This window comes from Thermobia domestica, chromosome 1, assembly GCF_964235325.1.
Source record: "Thermobia domestica chromosome 1, izTheDome1.hap1.1, whole genome shotgun sequence".
Lineage (NCBI taxonomy): Eukaryota > Metazoa > Arthropoda > Insecta > Zygentoma > Lepismatidae > Thermobia > Thermobia domestica.
Window position 1 is genome coordinate 105,443,567 of NC_137454.1, and position 26,059 is coordinate 105,469,625.

General features: G+C 35.7%; 1 protein-coding gene across 2 annotated transcripts in view; it reads right to left on the minus strand.

Moving 5' to 3' along the window:
- Nucleotides 1–26,059, minus strand: part of L (zinc finger protein Lobe) — an 813,940-nt gene that overhangs the window by 7,054 nt on the left and 780,827 nt on the right. For both annotated transcript variants that reach the window (XM_081761539.1, XM_081761547.1), the window contains 3 exons: nt 12,400–12,542; nt 5,410–5,608; nt 2,140–2,338 (listed from right to left, as the gene is read on the minus strand). In XM_081761539.1, the coding sequence (XP_081617665.1) occupies nt 2,140–2,338; nt 5,410–5,608; nt 12,400–12,542 (541 nt within the window). The remainder of the gene's footprint in view (nt 1–2,139; nt 2,339–5,409; nt 5,609–12,399; nt 12,543–26,059) is intronic.

Sequence of the window (26,059 nt, forward strand, 5' to 3'; positions counted from 1 at the left end):
AAGGAGCCATATCTCGGGAACCATAAGTTATAGAGAGATGGTACACCCCTATTGGTGTTGATCAATACCCAAGAAGATGGTGAAAATTTTGGTACCAAATAGTAACCGGTGGCCACTGATCAACTTGCTACAAGCCAACTGGCTACCGTTCCCCAGATATGGGCCAAAAAAATTCGAATTTCGGGAGATTTAAGGAGCCATATCTCAGGAACTGTAGTATAAGTCATAGAGAGAGATGATATTTTGCTAATTTTTGCGAGAAACAGAACAAGGTGCAGATAAAAGGATTTACTTTTACATGTATAGGAACAATCACAGTTATCCTTCTCATTCCACCTCTCTATTCTTTTTAAGTTCGTTTTGGCAATGCTCTTGGAGCATTCTCAACTGGTTTTACTTTTAATTTCCATCAAGCTATGTCAGGAAACAATTCTCAGATTAGAGATGTAGTTAAAGGAGTAGCGTCTTCTTATTTCCTTTTTGGTGTGATAAGTTTTCCTCACTTTTTTGAAAGGAATTATTAGTTTTCCTCACTTGCTTTTGAACATTTTAGAGCTCCCTCATTCCACATCAGTTAATCTCCTCATTAAGCTCCTTGTTCCAGAATGCCGATTTCATTTTTAATGGAAATTAAAATTCGTTACAGTTCTAATTAATCGTGTATCTTCCTGTTACATAATAAGTTTGAACGCGGTGGAAAAAATACTGAGGCATTCACAAAATACTCTAAAATAAAAGAATTACTTAAATAAAACAAAATTATTTTTTTTACTCATTTTATATCATTTTACTTGTACAGTATTTTTTCTCTCGCTCTTAGGTTAGGTGATTCGTGGATTTTTGTTTGATGGTACAAAATATACAAATGATCATAAAGAACGTTTCTCTCTTTGATTAGACCCTGATATTGGTATGTATATCTTTCCTTTCATACACCTGTATAAAGACCAACCATTGTATGAAAAAAAAAAACAGATATCCAATATAAATAATAAGTGAGAATTACGTTCACAGTATAACACAAATTGACGCCTCCTACTTCTTTAGCAAAATTCTTCCTACTATATTTTTTACGACTAAATTTCTGACAAAACATATTAAAACTTACGATTGTCAATAGGCGATTTAATACATACTTATAATACGGTGAAAATCAACGTAATATTGCTGATTGGGGGAGACTGTATTTCTCAGAATTCTCTAAATAAACTATTTCATTTGCCCTTTGAATTGCGGGAAGAAAACAGTTGAAGATGTACGGTGTTTAGAGAATCAAATATAGGGAATCATCTCAATGATAATGAGTAACTGTTCTTTATAACATGCAGGTAATAATGCTACACAAAATACACTAATTTAGTATTCAGCACGAACCTTGGAATTTAAAATTATCCACAGTTTGATGCAGTAATGAAGGATGGTTAGAAAAAGAAATGTAATGGAAGTAATGTGTGAGTCCGATTCAACAGTTGTCATTCTAGCAGAAGAGAAAAGTACATAATACATAACTCTTACCGTATACTACCCACTATACATACCTGAGTAGTATTATTAGTAATGAAATGAAATGTGAACGTGAAATAAAAGCAAGGGTAGGAATGGCGAAAGAAGCCTTTAGGAGGAAGAAAGTACTATTTTGTGGGACCTTAAATAAAGAGTTGAGAAAAGGACTCATAAAATGCTTCGTGGAGTATTTTACTGTATGGGTTAAAAACATGGACATTACACAAAAAATGATGAGAAACAACTGGAAGCTTTCAAAATGTGGGCGTGGAGAAGAATGGAGCGACCAAAAACGAATGAGAGGGTGTTAGAAAGGGTAGGGGACAAAAGAACAATTTAAGATATTATTAAGAAGAGAAAGAGAAACTGGTTGGAACATTGGATGAGAAGGAACTGTATCATGAGGGACGTTTTAGAGGGTATGGTGGCAGGAAAGAGAGGGAACAAGAGAAGGAGACTACAATTAATAGACGATATGAAAACAGAAAAGTCGTACGTGAAGACGAATAGGTTAGCTGAAGATCGTTGAGCATGGAAGCTTCTCAGTTTCAGCAAGTGACCTGCCAATAACGGCAAAATACCTATGATGATGATGATGATATCGTATAGATATGAGAGCACTGAATGCCAACTTACCATGCATGGCTTGCACGTGCAACTGCAGTGCTTCCATCGTTGTGAAGCTATCTTTGGTGCAATAGATGCAAGCCAGTTTTGGCGTTGGGAACGGAAGAGGACGCGGAGATTTCATGGCTTCTCCAAGACTCGCAAAGCTGCTTAAATTCAGGCCACGGTTCGGAGGCGAACTACATTCTTGATGACTGGAAATGTGGGCCTATAATAGAAAAATAAAACAATTATGTTAAAGAAAACTTACACCGTAAATATACCATTTTGCTATAAAGCAATGATATTTTGTTTAAACAATAGCATACATGAAATCTGACGTATATTTCATAAAATCAATAGGTGCTTCAGTACATCCTGAATTTGAATAACTTTTATTTTTATTGATTAAAGTAAAGCGTTTATGTCCCCTCGCAGTAATGGCGATAAATGTTATGTTGTTTTTTTCTAACGATGGATTCGAACCAAATGTGACAATTGAACCAAGAATCATGTTCCCAGAAAGTAAGTATGCCAGCTATTCGGGTACTTTACTGATGTTTATATTCAATTATGTTTTATTTTTTCTTCAGTAAGCTTGACCTGTAGGTTAATAAACGAATCACAAGTGCTAGTGACATGATGATGCAATAACAGTTTTCTGAAGATATGACACTGCTTCTTGATCAAGTTCCTTTCCAACTGAGACTGTACAACCCTGGCGAATGTGAACTGCAACCTCTGATATTACCCTAACTAATAATAGCAACATTTCAATAGCAAATTGATGAAAATTAACACTTTGCAAATTGAGTAATTTCCAACACCACTATAAAGAAATTAAAGAAGCACAAATCTCCGGGTGTAGACGAAATTCCGGCTGAGTTAATTTTAGCTGGAGGAGAAAAATTGTGGAACAAGATACACAAACTCATTCTCCTTATCTGGAACAGGGAAGAAGTGCCACAAGAGTGGAAAGAATCAATCGTTGTTGCAATTCACAAGAAAGGTGACAAAACTGACTATAATAATTATCGAGGCATTTCTCTTCTGTCAACATCCTATAAAATCTTTTCAAATATTCTATTAGCAAGATTGAACCCATACGCAGATGAAATTATTGGAGATTATCAGTGCGGATTAAGACGAAATCGATCAACTATCGACCAGATATTTACCATTCACCAAATACTCGAAAAAAAGTGGGAATACAACACCCCGGTACATCAACTATTTATTCATTTTAGAATGGCGTACGACTCGGTTAGGAGAGAAACATACAGCGTTCTTACAGAACTTGGAATACCGAGAAAGCTAATTAGATTAATTAAAATATGTTTAAATGAATCCCAAAACAAAGTCCGGGTAGGAAAATTTTTGTCCACGAGCTTTCATGTCGAAAATGGCCTGAAACAAGGAGATGCGTTGTGCCATTATTATTCAACTTTGTCCTATAATACGCTATAAGGAAAATTAAAGATAGCAATCAGGGCCTAGAGTTGAACGGTATTCACCAGGTTATGGCATATGCTGATGATGTACATTAAAAGGGGATGACAGGAGAACAATAGAAAGAAATGCAGAGATCTTATTAAACGATTGCAGGGACATGGATTTAGAAGTAAATGCAGAGAAAACTAAATACCTGGAAGTGCGTCGGGACCGTAATACAGCAAATTATAGATGAGATAAAATATTAAATAATACTTTTGATAAAGTGGATATTTTCAAATATCTAGAATCAACATTAACAGACGAAAATCTTATTCACGAAGATATTAAATGTCGACTAAAACAGAGAATTCATGTTATTATTCAGTTCAAAATCTCTTGTCGTCGCGAATTCTGTCGAGGAATTTGAAGCTTAAAATATATAAAATAATAATCATGCCTGTTGTACTGTATGGTTGCGAAACATGGTCGCTTACTCTGAGGGAAGAACATAGACTGAAAGTATTTGAGAACAAAATCCTGAGACGAATATTCAGACCCAAGAGGAACGGGAATGGGGAATGGCGGAAACTTAATAACGAGGAACTATATAATTTATACGGTTTACCAAACATTGTTAGGGTCATCAAATCTAGGAGGCTTAGGTGGGCAGGTCATGTAGCTAGGATGGAAGAAAGTAGAAACGCTTTCAAAGTCTTGACTGGAAGACCAATCGGAAAACGACCATTAGGAAGACCTAGGCGCAGATGGGAGAACAATATTAAGATGGATCTCGCAGAGATAGGAATACAAAGTAGAAACTGGATCCAGTTGGCTAAGGAGAGAAGTCAGTGGAGAGCTTTTGTGAACGCGGCATTGAACCTCCGGGTTCCATAAGCAATAGAGTTAGTTAGTAATTTACAACTTGAAAGAGAAAAGAGTTGCAACACACTCTCACTGGCCTCTAACTTGCAACTGCAAGTACTTTTGAATCAGTGCTTAAAAGATTCAAAAAAGTTAAATATTTATTAGATTTTCATTACTCAAAATGAACACCTCTCTCCTTAAGCTGAAAGTTATCACCAAAATTTGCAATACGCACTGAGACGCAAGTGGTAGAATTTACTCATGTATTGAAATGTATACAGATACCTAATTGGAACTGAACCTCGCTTTCTGTATAAACAGCTCTACAACAGCATTGTAGCTTCTCAAACTAAAGTTATGCGATATTGTCAACATGGCGATATTCAACTTAGTTACCCTATATATATGTATAGTAAAATTGGCGAGACTATTCAAAGTGTTTTTAACAAAACTACTCATTCTTATGTTTATTCTATCAGTATTTTGTGATCTCAAATAATGCTGCTGAAATTCGAAAAATTCATAATGAATCCTCGAATAAATTAATCAAACCATTTTACTAGCATTAATCTAAAACACGTATCAACACTTTAATCTTTGCAAAATGAAAACAGTTGGAACAAATTAAGGAAACTCAAACCTTTCATAATTATTTTTCTTCTTTCTGTCTTCTTTAGTAAGTCATTATATGAATTACAAATGTCACAACACTTAAAAATAAAATATTGAGTTGTAAAAGCACTACAATACATTGCTAGACCTACTGTTATTGGTACTTCCGGAAGAATCCCGGATTCAGTCCCACACCATACCTATCCAGTGGTAGGCATCAATATGTGTGTGTTTTTCTTTAAAAAAAAAAAAAAAAAAAAAAAAACGTTTCTTATTACTTTCATTTCACCAATTCCTCCATTGTATGCCGCTTTAATTTATCTTCTTTAGTCTATGGTTCAAACAGTGTAATGTCAAACTAAAGAATGAACTTCATTTCAGTTTGCATACCTGTAGTTCTTCGGCCTTTCTAAAGGTGGCTGTACACTGGAGGCAGCGGAAAGGGCCAGGACTGGGTGTTCCTCCTTCTTTTTTATGGTTCTGCATGTGCGAGGTGAGAGCCGCCGCTGTGTTGTAGCCACGATTACATACTGTACATTGGAATGGCTTCTGGTTGTCATGAGTCTTCATATGAATTTTAAGATGGTCACTGAAACAAAGAGAAGGGAAAAATTATTAAGTTCGGTTTTTTTTTTTTTTTTTTTTTTTTACAAACTTTTACACTACCAGAATTCAGAAATATGGAAAATGGACTAAAGAAGTTTTGATCTAAAATTTTTGAGATCCTGAAAAGCCTGAATTTAAACCGTCTTTTGAAGCACGTTTGAAGAGAATGGTCATGAGCAATTACAAAATCTCATTCTCAGATCTCGCATATGCTTTCATGCCATGTAGTATTATAAGGACATAACGTTTTCTTGTTCGAGACAATCTCCAAAAGCATTTAACCAATTTGAATCTTCTTTTCTTTCTTTCTTCACAATTGGAAAGTTATATTGTCTGGATTATAGATCTGCGCAGATGCGAATATGTGTATCAATATAGCTTTTGTGGATAAAGTTTTATTTTCTTTGCGGATGGTGGATAAAATTACGGATATTCCTAAAAAGACAAGAACTTTCGTGATAATTCTTCGAAACGCTTTAACTTCTTTTTAATAAAGTGTGTCTTTTGAGACAAATAGTAACCAGAGGAAATAGTGTTTCGTTTTTTTTTTTCTTTGAATAATGAACATGAAATGCTAATGTGATTTATGCGAATTTATTTGAGGAACGTGCAATACTTTGCCTCCGTTTCATCTTTGCGTTTTGAACAACGCCTTATGAATAATGAGATTTAATGTATATACTCCGATTTGTTTTAAGATTATTCGACAGATATAGTTTTATCAAATTGACAATTTTCTTGTCAGAAATCTGCATTATAAGTATTTTTTTCATTAACTCAGTAATTTGTGTCTGCATTAATTTTATTGCATTTTATTTAGCATAGTTGAATTACAATCAGAAAGAAGGTTAAACCTAAAAAATATAGGTGAGGTTAAAACTTCACTTAGTTAGAATATGGGATTGTATATAAAACCTAGAGTATTGTTGCTGTTTATTCAATTCTTCACAATGATTACACTGGCTTACAGTGGTTTTGGTGCCGGGTGTTTCTTAGCTGATTTGAAGTAGAATTGGGACGCTGAATCCAAATATGGCGTTAGTTTTCCCCTAACAGCTTTAGTTTTTGAGATATAGGAATTGCAAGACTGACCTGCTACAACGTTGAAAATTGCATAGGTGCTGTTTTACTGTAAGTGAAAAGAAAACTATGACATTTAAATCTGTTATTTGGAACACTTTGAAAATAATGAAAACCATATAAACACAAACATCAAGTACATAATAACTCTGTAACTACATTTTATAATAGTTTTTATGAATAAAAAATCAAATAATTTGTTCAAAACGATCTATTCAACACTTCGGAAGCTTCGTTTTCGTGACATCCTTGAATGTTTCTTTGCACAGTCTCTTTTTAGGTTCCAGCAGTAATCTGCCATCATATGGGCATCCCATCTTCCTTGGTAGCGGTCCTCCATTGTTTTAATATCTTGGTGAAATCTTTCACCTTGTTCTTCACTCAGACTGCCTACGTTGTCTGGGAAACGGTCCAAATGGCTGTGCAGGTAATGAATTTTGATACTCATATTACATCCAAGTGTTTGGAATGCATTAAGCATCTGGTTCACTAGCTCAACATAGTTATCAGCTTTATTATTGCCAAGGAAATTCTTGATAACTTCTACAAATGAGGTCCAAGCTCTACGTTCAGTCTCATTCATGGACTCCACGAAAGCCGGATCTTTCATGAGTTGTCTTATTTGGGGACCATCAAATATTCCAGCTTTTAATTTTTCTGTGCTGATCTGAGGTAGCTTGTTTCCCATGTAAGCAAAGCACGGCCCGTCCTTATTTAGCGCCTTTACAAACTGCTTCATCAAACCGAGCTTGAGATGTAGAGGTGGCAAAATGATTTTGTCACACTCAACAATAGGCATGTTAATAATATTTTTCTTACCAACAACCATGTCGTCTCTCTGCGGTTACTCTTTTTTTGACCAATGGTTTGCTTTGTCTCTGCTATCCCACAGACATAGAAAACAAGGATATTTTGTGTAGCCACTTTGCTGTCCAAGAAGAAAGTTCACCATCTTTAAATCCACACAAATCACCCACTGATGGTCCTGATATTTAATTTTTTCCATAACCAAAGCAATTGCTTCATATTCTTCTTTCAGTCGTGTTGAATGAGCGATTGGAATTGAGCCATATTTATTGCCATTGTGTAGAAGGACGCATTTTAAACTTCGCTTGGAGCTATCAATAAACAGGCGCCAATCATCTGGATTGTATTCTGGAAGACCCATGTGTTCTAGGAGACCTCTAACATCGTGACAGAATACGAGATTTGTGTCTTCAGTGAAAAATGGTAAAAACTCCTTTTCCCTTGTTCGGTAGAATGTGATTTTAGTTCCTTGTTCTAGTACGTTTTTCTCCTTCAATCTGGAAGCAAGTAATTCAGACGATTCTTTCGAAAGATTAAGGTCCCTAACTAGATCATTTAGCTCATCTTGATTAAACTGTTGAGGAATTGTTGACATTCCCTCATAATCACTGTCACTTCCATCATCCATGTCACAAGAATGTTCACTACGTTCGTTTTCAGTCTCACAAAGCTCTGGCAAGTGGTGAAACGTTGGGATTGGTATTTCATCGGAATGAACAACTGGACGTCTTGCTGAAGGCAGATCAGGATATGTCCACTTGTTCCGGTTATTTCTATTCATACCCGTAACATTTACCAGGCAGAAATAACAGTCATCAACATGGTTTGTGGGTTCTCTCCAAACCATTGGAACACCAAACTTAAGACTTTTTCTTTTTCCAGTTGTCCACTGTCGCAAGTGTTCAGTACACATTTTACACACAATATGTGGAGCCCACGTTTTATCTTGGTCCCCTAGGCGTACACCAAAATATGCATGATATGCTTTTTTTACAAAGTCACTGATATGTTTTCTATTGTCTTTAAATGTGTACTCACCACATATGTAGCAAAACACATCAGGATGGTTAACACAACTTCTTCGACTTGAACTCATTTTATGTTCAGGCCACTAACACGGATGTTAAATATAAAGCCTTAGTATACGCGATACAAGTTATGATTTCAGAACAAAACTCACATGTTCCAACATGTCACTCCACCTGCAAGACAACAACTACGATCCACTAGCCAAGTAGAATACCAATGCAATCTAGTGGACGTTCCTGGAACTACTATATGACTAGTTTCCGTTTAGTACCGACAGATAGCAGCACTAATGAGAAAAGAGCGCCGTTCTTCCAAATAGAAATCTCTATAGAGCACAGTAGGATTTGTTTGAGTTGCAGAGTTTATAAGATCATATTCAAACTTGTTATTACGAGAATATTTGTATTTCTTTTGCTTATTTTGTATACTATTGCAAGAAGCATGCAGAAATAGTGGTTACATCATTTATAATTTACATATTTATTTTGGATTGTAATATTTCTTCCACATACATTGTAACGTAAATAACACTACTGGTACAGTAGCCTGTATCTACCAAAGTAGAGCTGATAGAAAAAAACTGCTTACATTATTGGATTCAGCGCCCCACACATAGTTAAAATCAGCTCTAAAATTTTAGGCACCAAGAAAAATTTTTTTTTCTGTAGGCCTGTGTTATTACTGACCACTTTAACAATCAGTATAGATTCATTCATAAAGACGTTTTTTTATGTGATCCTCTTTACTGTTTTTATTAGAGTTAATTGTGTGTGTTTTGGTCAGCTGGCCATAGAAAGACGAAATTTGGCATATACACAAGCTTTTCGTTCTAGAAATATTAAGTAACTCGTCAAAAATGGTTGGTACGACTGAATGGGACAACATGACCCCACAATTGTCATCAAATGACCATTAACAACTTTTCTTAAGGGGCATAATGATCATTTTTAGGGGAAAAATGACCATTAAGGGATGTTATGACCATTGACAAATATACACGTACATGTAAAGTAGTCATTTAGCCACAGAAAGAGGGCGAAATGACTATTTTTTAAACCTCTCTCTCTCTCTCTACATATATATACAATTTTTCATAGTAAATGTCGAAAACGAAGTAAGTAACCATCTTAAAGAAGCAGATTTGATGTAAAAAAAAAAAAAAAAACACCATCGTTGTAAATTTGTCTCCGTAGGCAGCAGCCTACTCTCTTTATGCCTTTTTTTTTTTTTTTTTTTTACGTATCTTTGAATGATAATCATATTACCCAAGTAAAGCAAATTATTATTATTATACTTATTGTTCTTCGTGGATGTTATATACGACATGATCTTATAAAAGTGGGAACAAAGCGTGACGAAGCTATATGCCTAACGAGGGCCTGTCAACATACAATCGTTACCTTTACTCTTTAAGCTCGCCAATATACATATATAAAAGTAACTTCACCCTGTTTCAGCCACACTGCAGAATTTCTCATTTAGGCCACAAAAATGTGTGTGTACTTGTTTAAGAAAGAAAAAAAAGAAAAAGCAGTACCTCAAGTATTTGTGGCGGGAGTTGAATCATGGGAGCGTCACACCTTCGATTAAGTCCTCCAGGACAAGAAACAAATTGCGTCCTTTGTTCGCACATTAGTCACGCTGGTGCTTCTTACAACCGCTCCTTTTCTTCGTAAAATGTATAAAAAATTAGGTACAGAAAAAAAAGATTTCAAGAAAAAAAGATACTAGGGCCGGATGACAAGCATGAAGAAGGATGAAGAAAGCTGAGCAAATGGTAATAGCAGAAACGTATGTCACCGCAGGTGGGAACTTCCGAAAGCGCTAACTGGATATGTTTTGTGACACCTGTGTTTATAGTAATATTGCGAATATGGATGTCTCTTAGAAGTTGGTAAAGAGGTAAGCAATTTTCTTGTAAATGAAAGAAAAAATAAATTAACAGACTTTCTAAGACTATTAAAGATGACGAGCTTTATACTTATATCATATTGCTCGCAAATATATGAAACGAAGACAAGAAAGAAAAAAATTAAAAGAAAGAATAATTTAGAAATAGAAGATTGTATAGTGTATTTTGTAAGTTTCTGAACTGGTATTATCAAGAAGCCTTCGAAATTTAGGTAAATGAAACGGAAAAACGATGTAAACGTGCTAAATAAAAATTGGACCAAAAGATCAATATCGTTATTTGAAAGTATGGTTAAGGCACTGTTCGAACGCTGAGCAAACGAAGAGCAATGTTGGAGGTTATTTAAAAGCTTGATTGGTAAACGCATTATTCGAACGTTCAGCAAAGAAAGAGCAAAGACAAGGTTAGTTAATTTGTTAAGTCCTGTTCGAACGTTTAGCAAACGAAGAGCAATATTGGTTGCTATATAAAAGCATTATTGGTTAAGGCATTATTCGAACGTTCAGCAAAGGAAAAGCAATATAGGAAACTATTAGAAGGCAAGAGTGGTTAAGTTACTGTTCGAACGTTGAGCAAAGTAAGAACAATATTGGAGGCTCTTTAAAAAGCATGATTGGTTAAGGCGCTGTTCAAACGTTGAGCAAAGGGAAAGTAATATTGAAGACTATTAACAATTTGAGTATTGACCTTGTTTGTGTCAAATGTTCTCTGGTCCTGGCCATATTTGACTGTTTAAGTTAAAAAAAAAAAAAAAAAAACGTGATTTTAAATACCTAAGCTGAGGCCGCATCTATGCTGTTCATAGAGAAACCTTCAGAAACGAGGCAAGTGTATTTCACTTAAATAAAGAGCTAGTTGTGGAGAAATGTTTAGTGTGGAGTATTGTTTTGTACGGAACAAAAACGTAGACATTACGATAAAGATCCGAAAAGCGTCTAGAAAACTTCCAAATGATTGATTGATTGAACTTTTATGTCCATTCTTACTACCGAAGCTACTCTAGCACATGAAACTGGAACTTGAGTATGGAAAAACGACAGTAAAAATAGAAAGAGGGAAAGAATAGTCAACGAGAGTGTTGGGAAGAAAATGACATTAAATTAAATCAATAGTTTTGCGTCCCACGATTATTCTCCGTGGACTAAAGCAGACGGACGATTAATGAATGTGAATGATTATGAAAGAATTGGTGGAATGATAATGTGGAAGAAAACACATGGACATGGTGTTCTCCACCACAAACTCACATGGCCTGGCATCGAATCAGGGACCTCTCGCATTAGAGAGAAGGGAAGAGAGAATAATAGTGAAGGGAATTAAAAGAATTAAAGAAACTGGCCCGAAGATAGTTTGAAAATAATTTTCTGATTAGGGAAGTGGTTAGCAGAGTCGGCTCGAGAGGGAAGTCCACTACTAAAACTTAAGATTTTCTCGCTTCAAATTAAGCGACACAACGATTGATACATTAAGAAAGTCTTATTTTGTTTTTAGTTTGAAGTGAAAAAATAACTAATTTTTAGCTGTGTGACTTCCCTCACGAGCCGCCTTTGGTGGTTAGGGTATCCACAAGACGAGATGAGACAGAATTTTTGTGACAAAATATGAGACGAGATATAGCTCTCTCAATAGAAATAGATACACTTTCCGAGACGAAATAGTTTCAACTTTTGTCTCGTCTGCAAACTTACAAGAGGTAGAAAATGTAATGGAGGAAGATAAGGAAGAGGAAAAAAGATTAATAAAAATTGATAAGGTGTAAGAGGGTACCTAAGGACTGTAACACATGAGGCTTCTCAATTTGCGCAAGTGACCGGCAGCAATGCCAGAATATTTACTTGCAAATAATGTAACATAAAAACCGTTGTAATCGGCAACATGAATTTAAAGTTAAGACTGCTGCAAACCTAATTGAAGACAAAAAGCAGAATGATAGAACCAAAACCTACCTTCTTGAAAAGGCAGACTCGCAGTGAGGGCATCTGTACTTCTTATCGCCTGTGTGCAGCTTGATGTGGCGATCTCGACTTCGCTTGTGCTTAAATAGCCTACTGCAGAAGTCGCACCGAAAAGGCATGTGATCACTGTGCGTCTGAAAAGAAATAATTTATTTTTTTCTTTTTAAAACACTACCCTGTATACAATATTTTGTCATATTAAGTACGTAATATACTACATTACACCATTACAGTTTATCGGATATAGATCGGATTTCAGTACAAAATGAAAAAAGAGAAAAATAATGAGAATTAACACAATATCTACCAAATCCAAGGACGACACTAGACATAACTCATTTCTAGGAAACACTTGCGCCATCTAGCTCTTTTGTAGCTCTATTTATGTCACAAGTGCTTGACAAGCTGTTGGAGTTAAGTCTGAAAACTTTTTTCTTTCTTAACTAACAAGTAGCAATAGGTGTTTTTTTCCCTTTAGTCCTTCCAAATAAACGACATTTTTCGGTTCCTTGAAGCAACATAAAAACAAAGAAATAAATACAATGTCTTTATGTTTTATAGTTGAAAAAAACATGAACCAATTTTTAAAAAATAGAACTCCCCTATTTCCACCCTTTAGGGTTAAATTAGTAAAATTTGAGTAGGTAAATAGAACACCGTATTTACTATCTATACATAAGAAAGTATCTAGTACAGAATAATAGTACAGAAAAAAAATTCCCGATGTATTCGCAACAGGTTGAAATTCCTCAAAACCCACTTTTCACTAAGTTTAGCTCGTACTGAGAAAATCTGAAAAGATTTCAATTTTCTAGGACGAATGGAATCAAATGAGAAACAAGAAAACACTTTCTCCGTCTTGTCCTCTTAGAAGGCAAATTTCGTAAAATTCCATCTTACTTATAGCTTAGAGTCTACGAAGAACATATGCATAAACTTGCAAGTTCCCTCGACTAAGCAACAAAAAAAAGTTCAATGTTATAATGACTTTTTTCTTAGAGATCTAATTTCGCAAAACTTTATCTTATCTGCAGCTTAGAGTTAAACGAAAATATTTGTACAAGAATTCTATATTCAAGGGTATCGGAGACCTAGTGATAAGTGACTTTAATAGTTGAATCAACGGGTATAATAAAATATTTTCCTCTATACAGTACGTATACCCAAAGATTTCGTATACCAGAGAAAGTATTTTCTCCAGTCCTCCTGCTTATAACATTAGTACACGATACATAATACATTAATATATAAAATAAGGAATGAAAAGGACATAAACATAGTCGCCGTTTGAAAGTGGGAAGAATTAGAAAGCAAATAATTGTAACTTTGAACTTCCATTTTTAAAAATCGTCGTAAAGAGAGAGAAAAAAGAAGTAATCAAGCAAACAGTGTTGGACCATTTGGAATAAAACCATGTGAATGAATTTTTGGCAAGGAAATCTCTCAGGATCCAGTGGCATCCGCTATTAGTTGTTAATACTGAGGAAAAAGAAGCATCAGTTGGAATTAATAATCATTGCATGGCCGTTGTTCAAATTACACAAATTCGAATCCATGTTACCTGTATACTCGGTAGAAATATTCAAATATTCATTAATCAATGTTAGCTTGACTGTACGAATTGTTGGTTTATTTTGAGTTTAGCGTCCCTTTCAGTACCGAGACTATATAAGACGTGGAATTACAGCTTAACAATGGGATCTGAACCACATGAACTCCAACCAGAAAACGAGGCCGGGTCTTCCACGCCATGCACGAATTATTGTTTGAACAATGGAAATAATTGATAATTTGAGTAATAATAATTCAACGTGTCGATCAATAGTCATTCAAACAAATTTAACTTTGCTGCTATACTAATTCCTATTCAATCAGCTTTCAAAACTGAAATAATAATAACTAAAAAAAAAAAAATGAATGGAACAGCACACAAACACACACACATGTGGGTGTTGTTTAGTAAGGGTCAATATACTTAATCACACTGTATAATCCGATTGTTTGACTTTCTTAACAGGGCACAGTTTAATGCATTTCTCTTGACTAATTAGATCTATAACTTGGGACTTGCCATTAGAAAAAAAAAAGTTGTTGAACAGTAGCAGTATATACGAAAAAAACAAAATGAAAAACGAATGAAAGAAGGGGAGAAGATAAGAACATAGGAGAGAACAAGAGGCGAAAAAAAAGAACCGCAAGCAAGCAACCAGACAAGCTAGTGAAACAGCATTCTCTAAGGCGTCAACTCAACAAGTTAGCCTAGAGTTGCTATCTAATCCATCAGTAATTTTGCCGCCGTTGTATAGTTATAAGAAAAATTGTGTTGAAAAATATTAAGATTAAACCAATAGATAAGAACTCCACGTTTGGGATGAAATCAGATTCAGGAGCTGACACACAACAGTTCGTTCATTCACATGACCCAAACGAATACCACCTACTCATGCATAGGTTGATGAAACTTTTTATTTTTTCTTTTAGAAGAAAAAAGTGGATAAATGAAAAAAAAATGGAAGAAATTTCCTTTTGACATCTGGCTACAACGGAAATGATGTCCGCATCAACTAGAGATAGGGCTGTCTGACCATTTATGGTAACTTTCATTTGCTACTTGGGTGTCTTTAAAAAATGTGTTCCTTTTCTTCTCGTCCTGTATTTCTGCTGGCATGTTGGTTTTTTGTAGTGTGTTAATTACAATTAAACATGTGGGCTTGATAATGAGTCATTTAATGCAACGCATATCTTGAACTTTGCATCACGGTCTAAGTGCAAAGGCGAATATACTCAGAAAAAGAAGGAGACAAGAGGTGTGAATCTATAGCATTATAATAGTATATTGATCTCTTTGCCTTGCGATCAGATAAGCTTGAGTTCAAGTACATTGCCAGAGCCACGTGTGTGCGTGGAGTGTACCGGGAACAGCAAGGTTTTTGTTCAACCCGTGTCTTGCATTCCTGGCTCGTATAATAAAAAGTTCTGAAATATGACCTCTACTGGATTTAAATTTGAAAAAAAAAAAAAATGAAGTTCATTCAATTAGGTTTAGTCGGTAGTTTATACAGAAATTCGTTAAGGGATAAGCGCCCAAGCTCATATCATTTCAGGTATTTTCATACATATCTTCTTCTTCTTTTGTGCTACAGCTCATTATGGGCTAAGGCACCTTTAACAAGCCTCGCCACTAGATTCTGTCCCTAGCTCTGTCTTTCCATCTTCGAATAACCTATTACACGCAGGCCTTCCCCGACATCTTCAATCCACCTTCTCCTGGATCGTCCTAACGCTCTCTTTTTCCCGATAATATTTTGTCTTATCATTTGATTTGAGATTCTCGTATCGTTCATTCGTATGACATGTCCTATTCACTTGATTCTGTTACTTTGCTAGGTGTACTATGTTTCCATTATTGACTAGCTGGTCTATTTTATGATTGTATCTTTGTCTATATGTGTCACCATCATTCTTAATTGGCCCGAAAATTCTTCTTAAAATCTGAAGATCTGCAGATCTGTTAACTTCCATGCTTTGCACCCAAAGGTCACCACCGGTCTTATTAGAAATGAAAAATGAAAAGAAATCTTTAAGTCTTACGCCCCACAGTTATGCCGGTTAGGCTAAAGGAGACGGTGATAATGAGAAATGAGTGAAATGGTGGAATGAAGAAAGTAGGAGGAAACAGGAGAATCCCGAGAAAACCCACGAGCACGGTGTTTGTCCACCACAAAGTCCACACGGCGCGAGCTGGGATCGAACCAGGGACGGTCTTATTAGAGTTTTATACATTCTTGCCTTTGTTTCCCTAAATAATGACTTGGTTCTGAATAGTTTTTCGTATTTGCATAAATGTATACATATCTTACTATGTTAAATGTTTATTTTTGCATAATACTTCGCTCAAGAGAGGGCTTAAAACCCAGAAACCCTCCTTGTGTACACCACTGGGTGCGAGTTTGAGTGAGTGTTAGATAAACTAATCTCTTCAGAATGGTTAGGGTTGTCCACAAGACGAGACGAGATAGAATTTTCGTGACAAGATATGAGTCAATAGAATTTTCGTGGCGAGATATGAGTCAATAGAATTTTCGTGGCGAGATATGAGTCAATAGAATTTTCGTGGCGAGATATGAGTCAATAGAATTTTCGTGGCGAGATATGAGTCAATAGAATTTTCGTGGCGAGCTATGAGTCAATAGAATTTTCGTGGCGAGATATGAGTCAATAGAATTTTCGTGGCGAGATATGAGTCAATAGAATTTTCGTGGCGAGATATGAGTCAATAGAACTTTCGTGACGATATATGAGTCAATAGAATTTTCGTGACGAGATATGAGTCAATAGAATTTTCGGGGCGAGATATGAGTCAATAGAATTTTCGTGACGAGATATGAGACAAGAGAGAGCTTTTCCAATAAAACATACACTTTTATGAATCCTTTCGGGGACGAGACAGACTGAACTCTTGTTTTACACGCAACTCCAAAAGTTAGCGAAGTCAACTGAATATAAAAGCTAGTGCATGATTTTGTATGAATTCCAGATGATACCATTCTTCCGGAATGAACTCAAGTTATCACGAGTTCAGATTAAATTTGCTGAGCAAGAGTTTCTACAGGGTAAAGCCAAGGAGCCAAGGTTTAGATTTGAATATGTTAGAGCGATTTTGATAGATGTTGCAAAATCAAGCATTCATAATTTGGTGATTTTTCGATTGGTAGATATTCAACGTCGACTTTGTTACATATAACTGGTCCTTATGCTGAAAGTTCACTCAAACTTGCACTAATGAAAGTCAAACCGGGCTTTCACAAACTCAATTCGTAGTTTTCTTTAAATTGCTTTGTATTATTGAGTACCTAAGACACTCAATATTAAGTGAATTGCTTTGTGTTATTGAATAACTAAGGTAAACTTAAAGGGAAACATAAGGTTTACGAGTGATGTGATCGATACCTATATAGCGTATCACAAGTTCCGTTAACCCCTATATATTACAAAGATGTTAATGAACTGTTGTTTCTTATTGTTACAGGTACTAAGATACATCAAAATTACGGCTGATAAGTCCACTTACACCATGGAGGAACGGATCGTAATGGCTCACGAACGACTACATACAGAAAAATAAATTAGAGATATTCAGTATGATTTCACTGAAAGTTTTGAGAAATCTTCTCACAGAAAACCTACAATTTTACGGTGGGAGAAAACTCTCTTTGCAACTGGCTGCATAAAAGATAAGCCTCGCTCAGAACGACCTCCAACACGACTGGAAACGTGTATGGAAACTGCAGCGCTTGTCGAACTTCACCAAATACTCAATTCGTTAGCGGTCACAGCAATTGGGTGTTCCATACTTGACATTAAAAAACATATGAAGAAGGATTTACACTTAAAACTTCATTTGTAAACGAGTTGAGTGTGGCATGCAAAAAAGGCAGCAGGCTTGTAGGTGAATTCTCATGTCTTTATAGCTCTTCCTTTAAGGGGGAACGTGTTTTTTCTCGGATGAGTGTGCGATATATCGTAGTGCAAAAGCGATATTTAATTCTTGAATAAAGAAAGCCCACATTTTTATGAAGAACTTGAACACAAACCACCAATGATCTGAGCTGCAGTGTCTGCAACCCACTTGGTAGGTCCATATTTCTTTGACAGTACTATGAATCACATTACGTATCTCATGATGTTACGTGATTTCCATATCTGCAAGATCGGACACTGTTCGGTCGTATACGGTTCCAGCAGGATGGAGCACCAGCCCACTATGCTATTACAGTTAGAGAACATCTTAATAACGTATTTCCTGATAAATGGATTGAATGTAGTTCTGTCCATTTGCTTGCACTTTCGGCGTGGCCACTCCGATTTCTTGATCTGTTATCTTGCAACAATGCACTACGGGGGTTCATAAAACAAAAGGTTGTTGTCACACGTTACGAGACAGTTGACGAACTTAAGGATGCTGTTCGACGTGTATTTACTACCATCACGCCAGCAATGTTTAGGAGAATTTCACATCGTACATAGAGGAGAATCATACTCTGTTATGAAAACGATAGTAAAGAATAGTCACACTACCTCAAAGTTGTCCTCTGCCATGATCCCACATTAATACAATGCGACCATCTATGTGGACACGCGATAGGGGGTTACTTGACTTTGTGATCACTCTCTATATATATTTCGCATTTCTATGTGAAAAACTATTATGTGATACCACCTAGAAAACGTTCATATTATATATGATTAGGAAAACATTGAGAGTTAGTTGTGGCAAATAGTTAGTAATAATTGAATGAAGTGATAAATGACAACATCTTCACGTAGTTTTCAATTTAGATTGCTTTCTACGCGTGAAAATGAACATGCAAACCTAACATCAATGATCGTTGAGAGCGTAATCTAGTGTGTCATTAGCAATCCTTCCTCTGTTATTACACAAATGTGCCCAGGGCCATGTAATCTTCGACGTTGGTAAAAAGAGAGTAAAGCGAAAAAAATATTGCAAAGACGAGTGGCCGCTCTTCTCTCATTTTCTTCTTTCGTTTCTTCCTTCATTTCTTTCTTTTCTTTTTCGCGAATACACATGAATGAATAAATAGTTAACAAGTAGTGAGATCACAAATTTCTTCTTTTTTTATTTTCAATTTGTAACACTCCAACCCTATAATTTGGCCCTTAATAGTGCTGTCAATTCATTACCTATGTTAAGATGTCTTGTAATGCATGTAACTATCTAAAAGGAACCAAAGAAACGATGGGGATTAAATGACAGTGATTGTGCAATAATCTACGGACATCAATATCGATTTTTTAAAAGACAAAATACAGGGTCTGTATAAAAGTAATGATACTATTTTTTTTTCTGACACAACTGCTTTAGGCGGGTGTGATGGAGGGGGAACTAATCTTCAAAACGTATCTAGCGTCAGTCGCCTACGAGCTTCTGTGCTGTTCGTATCGTGGTTTAAGTGGGCCCCTGTCTATGGGCTCGGTTGAAGCCTGAAAATGTAACGTTCTATCGAACAGCTCTAAACCATTAAATTCTGTGTGAGACTTGGAAAATCAGATATGGGGAGTTTCACCGTGATCCAGCAAGTGTTCGGGAGTGAAAGCATATCAAAAGCCGCTGTCCTGAGGTGGCACAAGTGCTTCAAAGACGGTCGAAAGAGTTTGGAAGACGAAGCCCGTGCAGGACGCCCGTTCACAAGCAGAACCGAGGATAATGTGGAACGTTTGAGTGATGTGTTGAACTCAGATCGACAGTTAATGATCGAATGATCGCAGACAGTGTAGAAATTGATAAAATGACTGAGCACATCATAATTACCAAAGATTTGCAGATGGGAAGAAATTGTGCTAAGCTCGTCTCGAAAGTTCTGGCAGACAAAGGCCAAACCGTGTGCTTGTTTGTGAAGATCTTTTGCAGCGTGTTCAAACAGACCCAAAGTTTTTAAATAAATGTGGTAACCGGAGACGAAACCTGGGCGTTTGAGTACGACCCAGAAACAAAATTATCAAAGTGGTCGAAGGTCAAGGCCATGCTCATTGTCTTTGACGCCAAGAGTGTTGTCCACCACGAATTTGTGCCTGGGGGACAGATCGTCAATCATGTCTTCTACGTGGAACTTCTAAAAAAGATTTAAGAGAAGGGTCAACTAAGTGAGGCCAGACATTTCCGCCAATTGGAAACTGCATCATGACAATGCACCTAGCCACAGCTGCTTCGTGGTCAACGATTATCTGACCCGGAACGGCATCGCAACGCTTCTTCAGTCTCTCTCCAACCTCGATCTCGGCCCGGCGGACTTTTCCTGTTCCCCCGAGTGAAGATAGCTCTCAAAGGATGCTGTCAAGGAACTGCAGCAGAGGTCAAAGCGGCTTCGATGCGCTGCTAGAAGGACATGCCGAAAAAGAACTTCCAGAGCACCTTCCAAGCGTGGAAAGCTCATTGGCAGAAACGTGTCAACGCGAAAGGGTTCTATTTTGAAGCATTTTAATGATTTGTAGCAATATATTTAATACATTTTTCCTCCGAATTTGGCCTCATTACTTTTTATACAGACCCTATACTGTTTTTCGAGACAAGAGGAAGCCAGCAATAGTACATTAAGGAAAATATTTGTAGAAATATTGAAATTAACTACGAGTATTTATTTTTATTGGGTCCATAGTTATGGCCTCTAGACAATAGAGATTGTACTCCACTCGAAATCGAACTTAAAAATCATGGATACCAATAGCAATCATGATAACTATTTAGTCATTGGATAACCATTTATTTAAAAAATTTTATAAAGTATTATTAGCCAGATTTGTTGCAGGTGATATTGATAAGATAATGTTATAAGAGAATTGATTCGTTTTTAATCCGCACCAATGCAGCATGAGTGATGAATTTACAATTTAAACTTTTAAGGTTTCCACATCATCATCAAAAATGTAAACAACTTTCTTCTCTTGTTAACAACTTTCAATATCGTTTTTCCTTTCTATACTGTTCCCAATATTTCCTAGTTAGTTTTTCTATACTAATGTATCTCCTCAATTTTTCTCCATATCCATATTTCAAAAGCTCTAAATATATGTGGTAGTTTCTCGTTGGTTTTGCATTTAAACGACGTTACTGCATAGTTCAATACAATACAGTATTCCATACTACAAATTCGATAAGTATTTTTCTTAATTTATTCAAATACTCGAGAAATATGTTTTTACTACTTTCTAAATGATTCTTTCAACATTCCTATTATTAGCTTTATTTCTTGCTAGCTCTTCATATTCTCAATAATAATGTTATCTTAGATATCGAAGGCGAAAATTAGTCAGCCGGTTTACTTTCTCTTCTCCTAGTTAGAGCTCCTTCACGGCTATATGGTTAGCATACGCGCCTTTGGTGAGGGAGACCAGGCTTAAATTCAAGCTCATGTGGCTTGGATCCCACTTTAAGGTCCACACACCCCTCGCTGCTGAAAAGTGACTGCAAACTCTAAATCATCCAATCTTTTCCTAGTTTTGTAGTCCGTTCAGTTCCTTTCGTTTTCTTTCTTCTTTTTTTAAATTTCTTATCATTGATAGAACTTTGCAAGTAGTTGGTCTACAAAGTTGAATTTTTGACATTGTAACGTGTTTTACATAGCAACGCAACTAGGGTAGTTCTAGCCTGGGGCAAGAGGTCGCCTTAGCGTCGCTTCCCCCTGACCAACCAAACCAAAACACTCCCCGACTACACCTGATATTGGCATCACACAGTAAATCTCCTATTCCATTTTTTTCTTCAAGAGCTAAAGTTTTATTTCAAAATTGCAATACATGGTTTAATTTTTAGTACAAGATAAAACACGCAACTAATTAGTATTCGCCAAATAATCTGAGAAATGAAATGAAATGAAATCTTTAAGTTTTACGTCCCACAGTTATGCCGGCAAGGCTGAAGGAGGCGGTGATGATGAGAAAAGTAGCATGCTTGACATACTCATATAATCTTATCATAATAACTGCAAATCACAATGTTTCTGGAATTATATCGGGATTTGCATACTCGTATGTGTAGAACAAATGAAGAGTCTATTGGTTTAGAACAGAATATTTAATTATGACAAACAATCGAACTGTTGTCTCGAGTATTATACTCGGACATTTTGCAAATCTCTTAAATCGATGTAAGTTAAATGAAAATACAAAAATCTGGAACTAAAATTTAACTTTGTGGGCTCTTTTGGCTGCAAAGTTTTTATAATGTCATCAAAAGATAGCTTTGAAGCTAACTTATGCTTTATGGATATGATTCTAAGGTTGGAGAGTCGTTGTTATCTTGTTAAGTTTCTAAGGTAATATTTTATGATCTTTAGTTTGCTTAAAAAAAAAGAAAAAAAAAAACTCCTTTCCATGCCTTATAGCGAAAATAAATATTTGCCCAGCTTTGCGCCCTTCAATCCGACGCCCGGGGCACAAGCCCCGTTTTTCCCTTTAGTTACCTCACGATATTACGATAAAATGGTCTTACGATACTACGTAGTTTGCAATTGGTATTAAGAAAGATGTTGATATTAAGAAAGATTCATTTCTTAATATACTTTTTTTTTTTTTTTTAAGAGAACAAGAACAAAAAAGTAAATGGTAACTGCAATGACATTACAATATATGTTTTAGTTGATAGGGTGGGGTATGGTGTCGTGTTTAGCCGTGAAATAACTTTTTCCTCTACTATTTTTTCATTTACCAAAGAAAGATTTAAAAATTAAAAAAAAAAAAGAACTTTAGTATCCGTAACTCCGTCTCCCTATTAGCCGCTCCACCTTTTCTTTTGGTTTGTTGGTGATGGAGTTGAGCATGACTTGGACAATCGCCAATGTCCGGAAAAATTTCAGCGGAGCTAAGTAGCGACTGCGGTGACTGTTAGGGCACCGCCTTGTCTTGGGTGTACAAGGGGAATTCCTGTCCAAGTGTCCAAAAGGAGATTATTTGCATTACTCTTTGTGTCACATAAAAAAAAAAAAAAAAAAAAGAAAGAACGATTTTAAAAGATATAGGTGGGTAACTCGAAACCAATCGTAAGTGTTTAAAAATCAACGAAGCTTTTAATTGAGAAGGCCGGGCTTCCTGTACAGGATTTTGTCAACCAGAAATGGTTTTTCAATTTAAAAGAAGAAGAAGAAAGAAAGAAAAACAGAATCTGAAACAACAAAAGCAATGACTCTACAATATGTTTTGTCTTTTCTTTTACTGGACACTTAAAGCTGTAGTTAAGGTTTTTACTTTGTGTATATATGAATTGTATATGCGTGAATTGCAAATTTCAGTGACGTCATTTGAAGTGGATAAAAGACAATTTTATCTGATATCTAGTGCAAAAAAATCTTAACAGTTATCCTAGTGGTTTAAGAGATACTTAAAAGATGGATTTTTATTTTTGTTCAAACAATTTCAAAGTAACTTGTCTTACGTTCAATTAGAACGGTTCAGTTAAGATTAGAAATATACAGTACACAAATCCATTATTGGTCTGACTCATTGACCTAATGATTCACATTTTCCTGTTGGTGGTGGATACCCGAGTTCGATTCACGGTGGGAGCCCATAAGCGACTTCGCTAATGTGTCAATTTCTTCCACCCCCACTCTCTTGGAAAAAATCCTGCGGGAGTTTCAGGATCTACTACTGACGTTTGGGATAGATACTAGTGTTGTTAAAATTAAAATCATTCATTCATTATTCAAATATTCAAATAATGGATTCTTCGAATATTGTTCTGTTCGACAACTGTTACAAATATTCGAACAACGAATAATTATTTGAATGTTTAAAACGAATATTCGAATAACGAAAGAAAATATCATTTGAATAACGAATATTCGAACAATTATTCGAATATTTTAAACAGCACTAACCGGTACTAGAAAGATCTAAACTTTCAAATTTGCCAAAAAAAAAAAAAACCTACAGTTTACAATGGTGGTAAATAAAATACTGTATGTTCTCCTATAGTAATCCAAAATAATAATAGATTAAAATCGATTCCTAGATTCGACATTTATCTCTATCTTCCTATTTAATTTTGTGTAAATATCTATTGATTTACCTAGTTTGCAATAACCGTTGTATGAGGCACACATTCGACATAAAGACTTCAAGAAAGCATGAGTTCTGTCTAGATAGCATGAGTTCTGCGATGGTTTATAGTCTCAGAATTTGTTAAATGTACCTATTCTATGACTTTGATCCTGATCTACTGTCAATTAGCATCGCTTCTAAGCTTAGCATTGTGCATTTTTAGACTTATAAACTTTGCTATGCGTAAGTACGGGAAATCGTATAGAACAATTGTATCTAGAGCTCTCAGACGACTCGATTTAGCCAGGATAGTCTCTGATTTAGTTCATTTGTTTCCCGCAAGAACTGTATCGAAATCCCAAATGTCACAAGTTCTCTCCAAAACCCTAAGAAAACGTCATTGGTGAGATATTTTTTAAAATACTGCTTTTGAAATATCATTTTTTTAGAGATCTATGAGCCATTGATGCTCAATTGACAGGAATAATCTATTCTCCGTCCAATATTTAAATTGGAACAAAACAGTTTTATATCAGCAAATGGCCTGCGTATTTTAACACCTGATAATGCATGCAGCGTCAGACAGGAATCAGTAGCGCAGGTGGCGATATCTACTAGCGTGAATCATTATTATTACCGGTTATTGTGACTTACAGACTGAGACGTTTGACGTTCATTATATCTGATTATATAGTAGTTTCAATGTTAACCCTCATCAAGTAAAAAATAGTAAGAGATAGGAAGTACAGATCCACTACTTCCATTTTCAATGTTGGATTCATAGCTGGAAATTCGACCGTAGTTACACAATACGAAGCGAAATTATCTCATATTAAATACTAGCGTCAATTACCCGCTTCGCTGGGTTAAAATAATAAAAATTAGTAATATGTTCCGTTAGTCAGTCACTTTTTAATATTACTGAAGCACTCTCTGATATCGGTCATTTATCTCCTCCTTTCCCTCCCCCAAGTTGCAGGGCTGTATTTGGATTTAAATGTAATCGGAAGTGTCAGTCTTCATCTTAGCGACCCCATAAACTATGGATTCAGCACTAATATAGGTCATTTTCGATCATTATATATATATATATATATATATATATATATATATATATATATATATATATATATATATATATATATATATATATATATATATATATATATCCCCCTGCCACTCCCCCAAGTTGCAGCAAGTGACATGACTAAATCCATCTCAGTCCCGAATCTCATCTATGTTGAAACTTTGATCGAGATCGGTCGGGTGGTTCAAGAGTTATTATGTTACAAAAGTAGTCACTTTCATTTTTATATAGATAGGTAGATAGATATTTTCGTTACATCATTTTATTATATCTTATAAAACCATTTAAAGATTATGAGAACTTCAAAAGCTACTTTTCTGCGGGAAGAAAACCAACAAGATAAGGAAGGAATGGACAAGTAACTAGTACTACCGTGAGAAAATCTGGATTGGACATTGGAAATGAAAATCGACAAAATATTGAATCTTGATCGGTATATCGAAAAATCGAATAGCTCTAGTAGTCACTAACCACTAGTCAATTTCCACTATGTCATATGTCCTGGATAGAACAGAAACTTCTTAATTTTCCTGCTTTATGTTAGTTAGTTCTTTTATGACGGTTATATTCAACGGAAAACCAGACTATAGCGTACTCATGTTCCACCTATGTGAGGTTCTGGGTTCAATCGCCATTGCTTACCGGAGGAACGAACGAAGGTAGGAAAATTGCCTAATAAATAAATTTCTGGTTCCAAGAAGCTTTTGTATAATTGCTAAAAGAAAGCCACAGCGAGCACAAAACGTAAGAGAGATGTTCGTTAAATTGAAATAGAATCTGTTTAAAAGATAAGTAGAAATTAGTAAAACTGAATGTTTCATTAACTATGGAACATAGTTAATGACTACGAGGTGTTAAGTGTTGTGACAAAGTGGTCTCCCTGTTAGTTCAGCAAGAGCGATCACGCGACAAACAACAAACTGACATTGGTGCTGCAGGAAGAACGCGCTTAGTGGGGAGGAGAAGGGAAGAGGTGACAAACCGTAAATTTAATTAGTGTGCAGTAGCTGG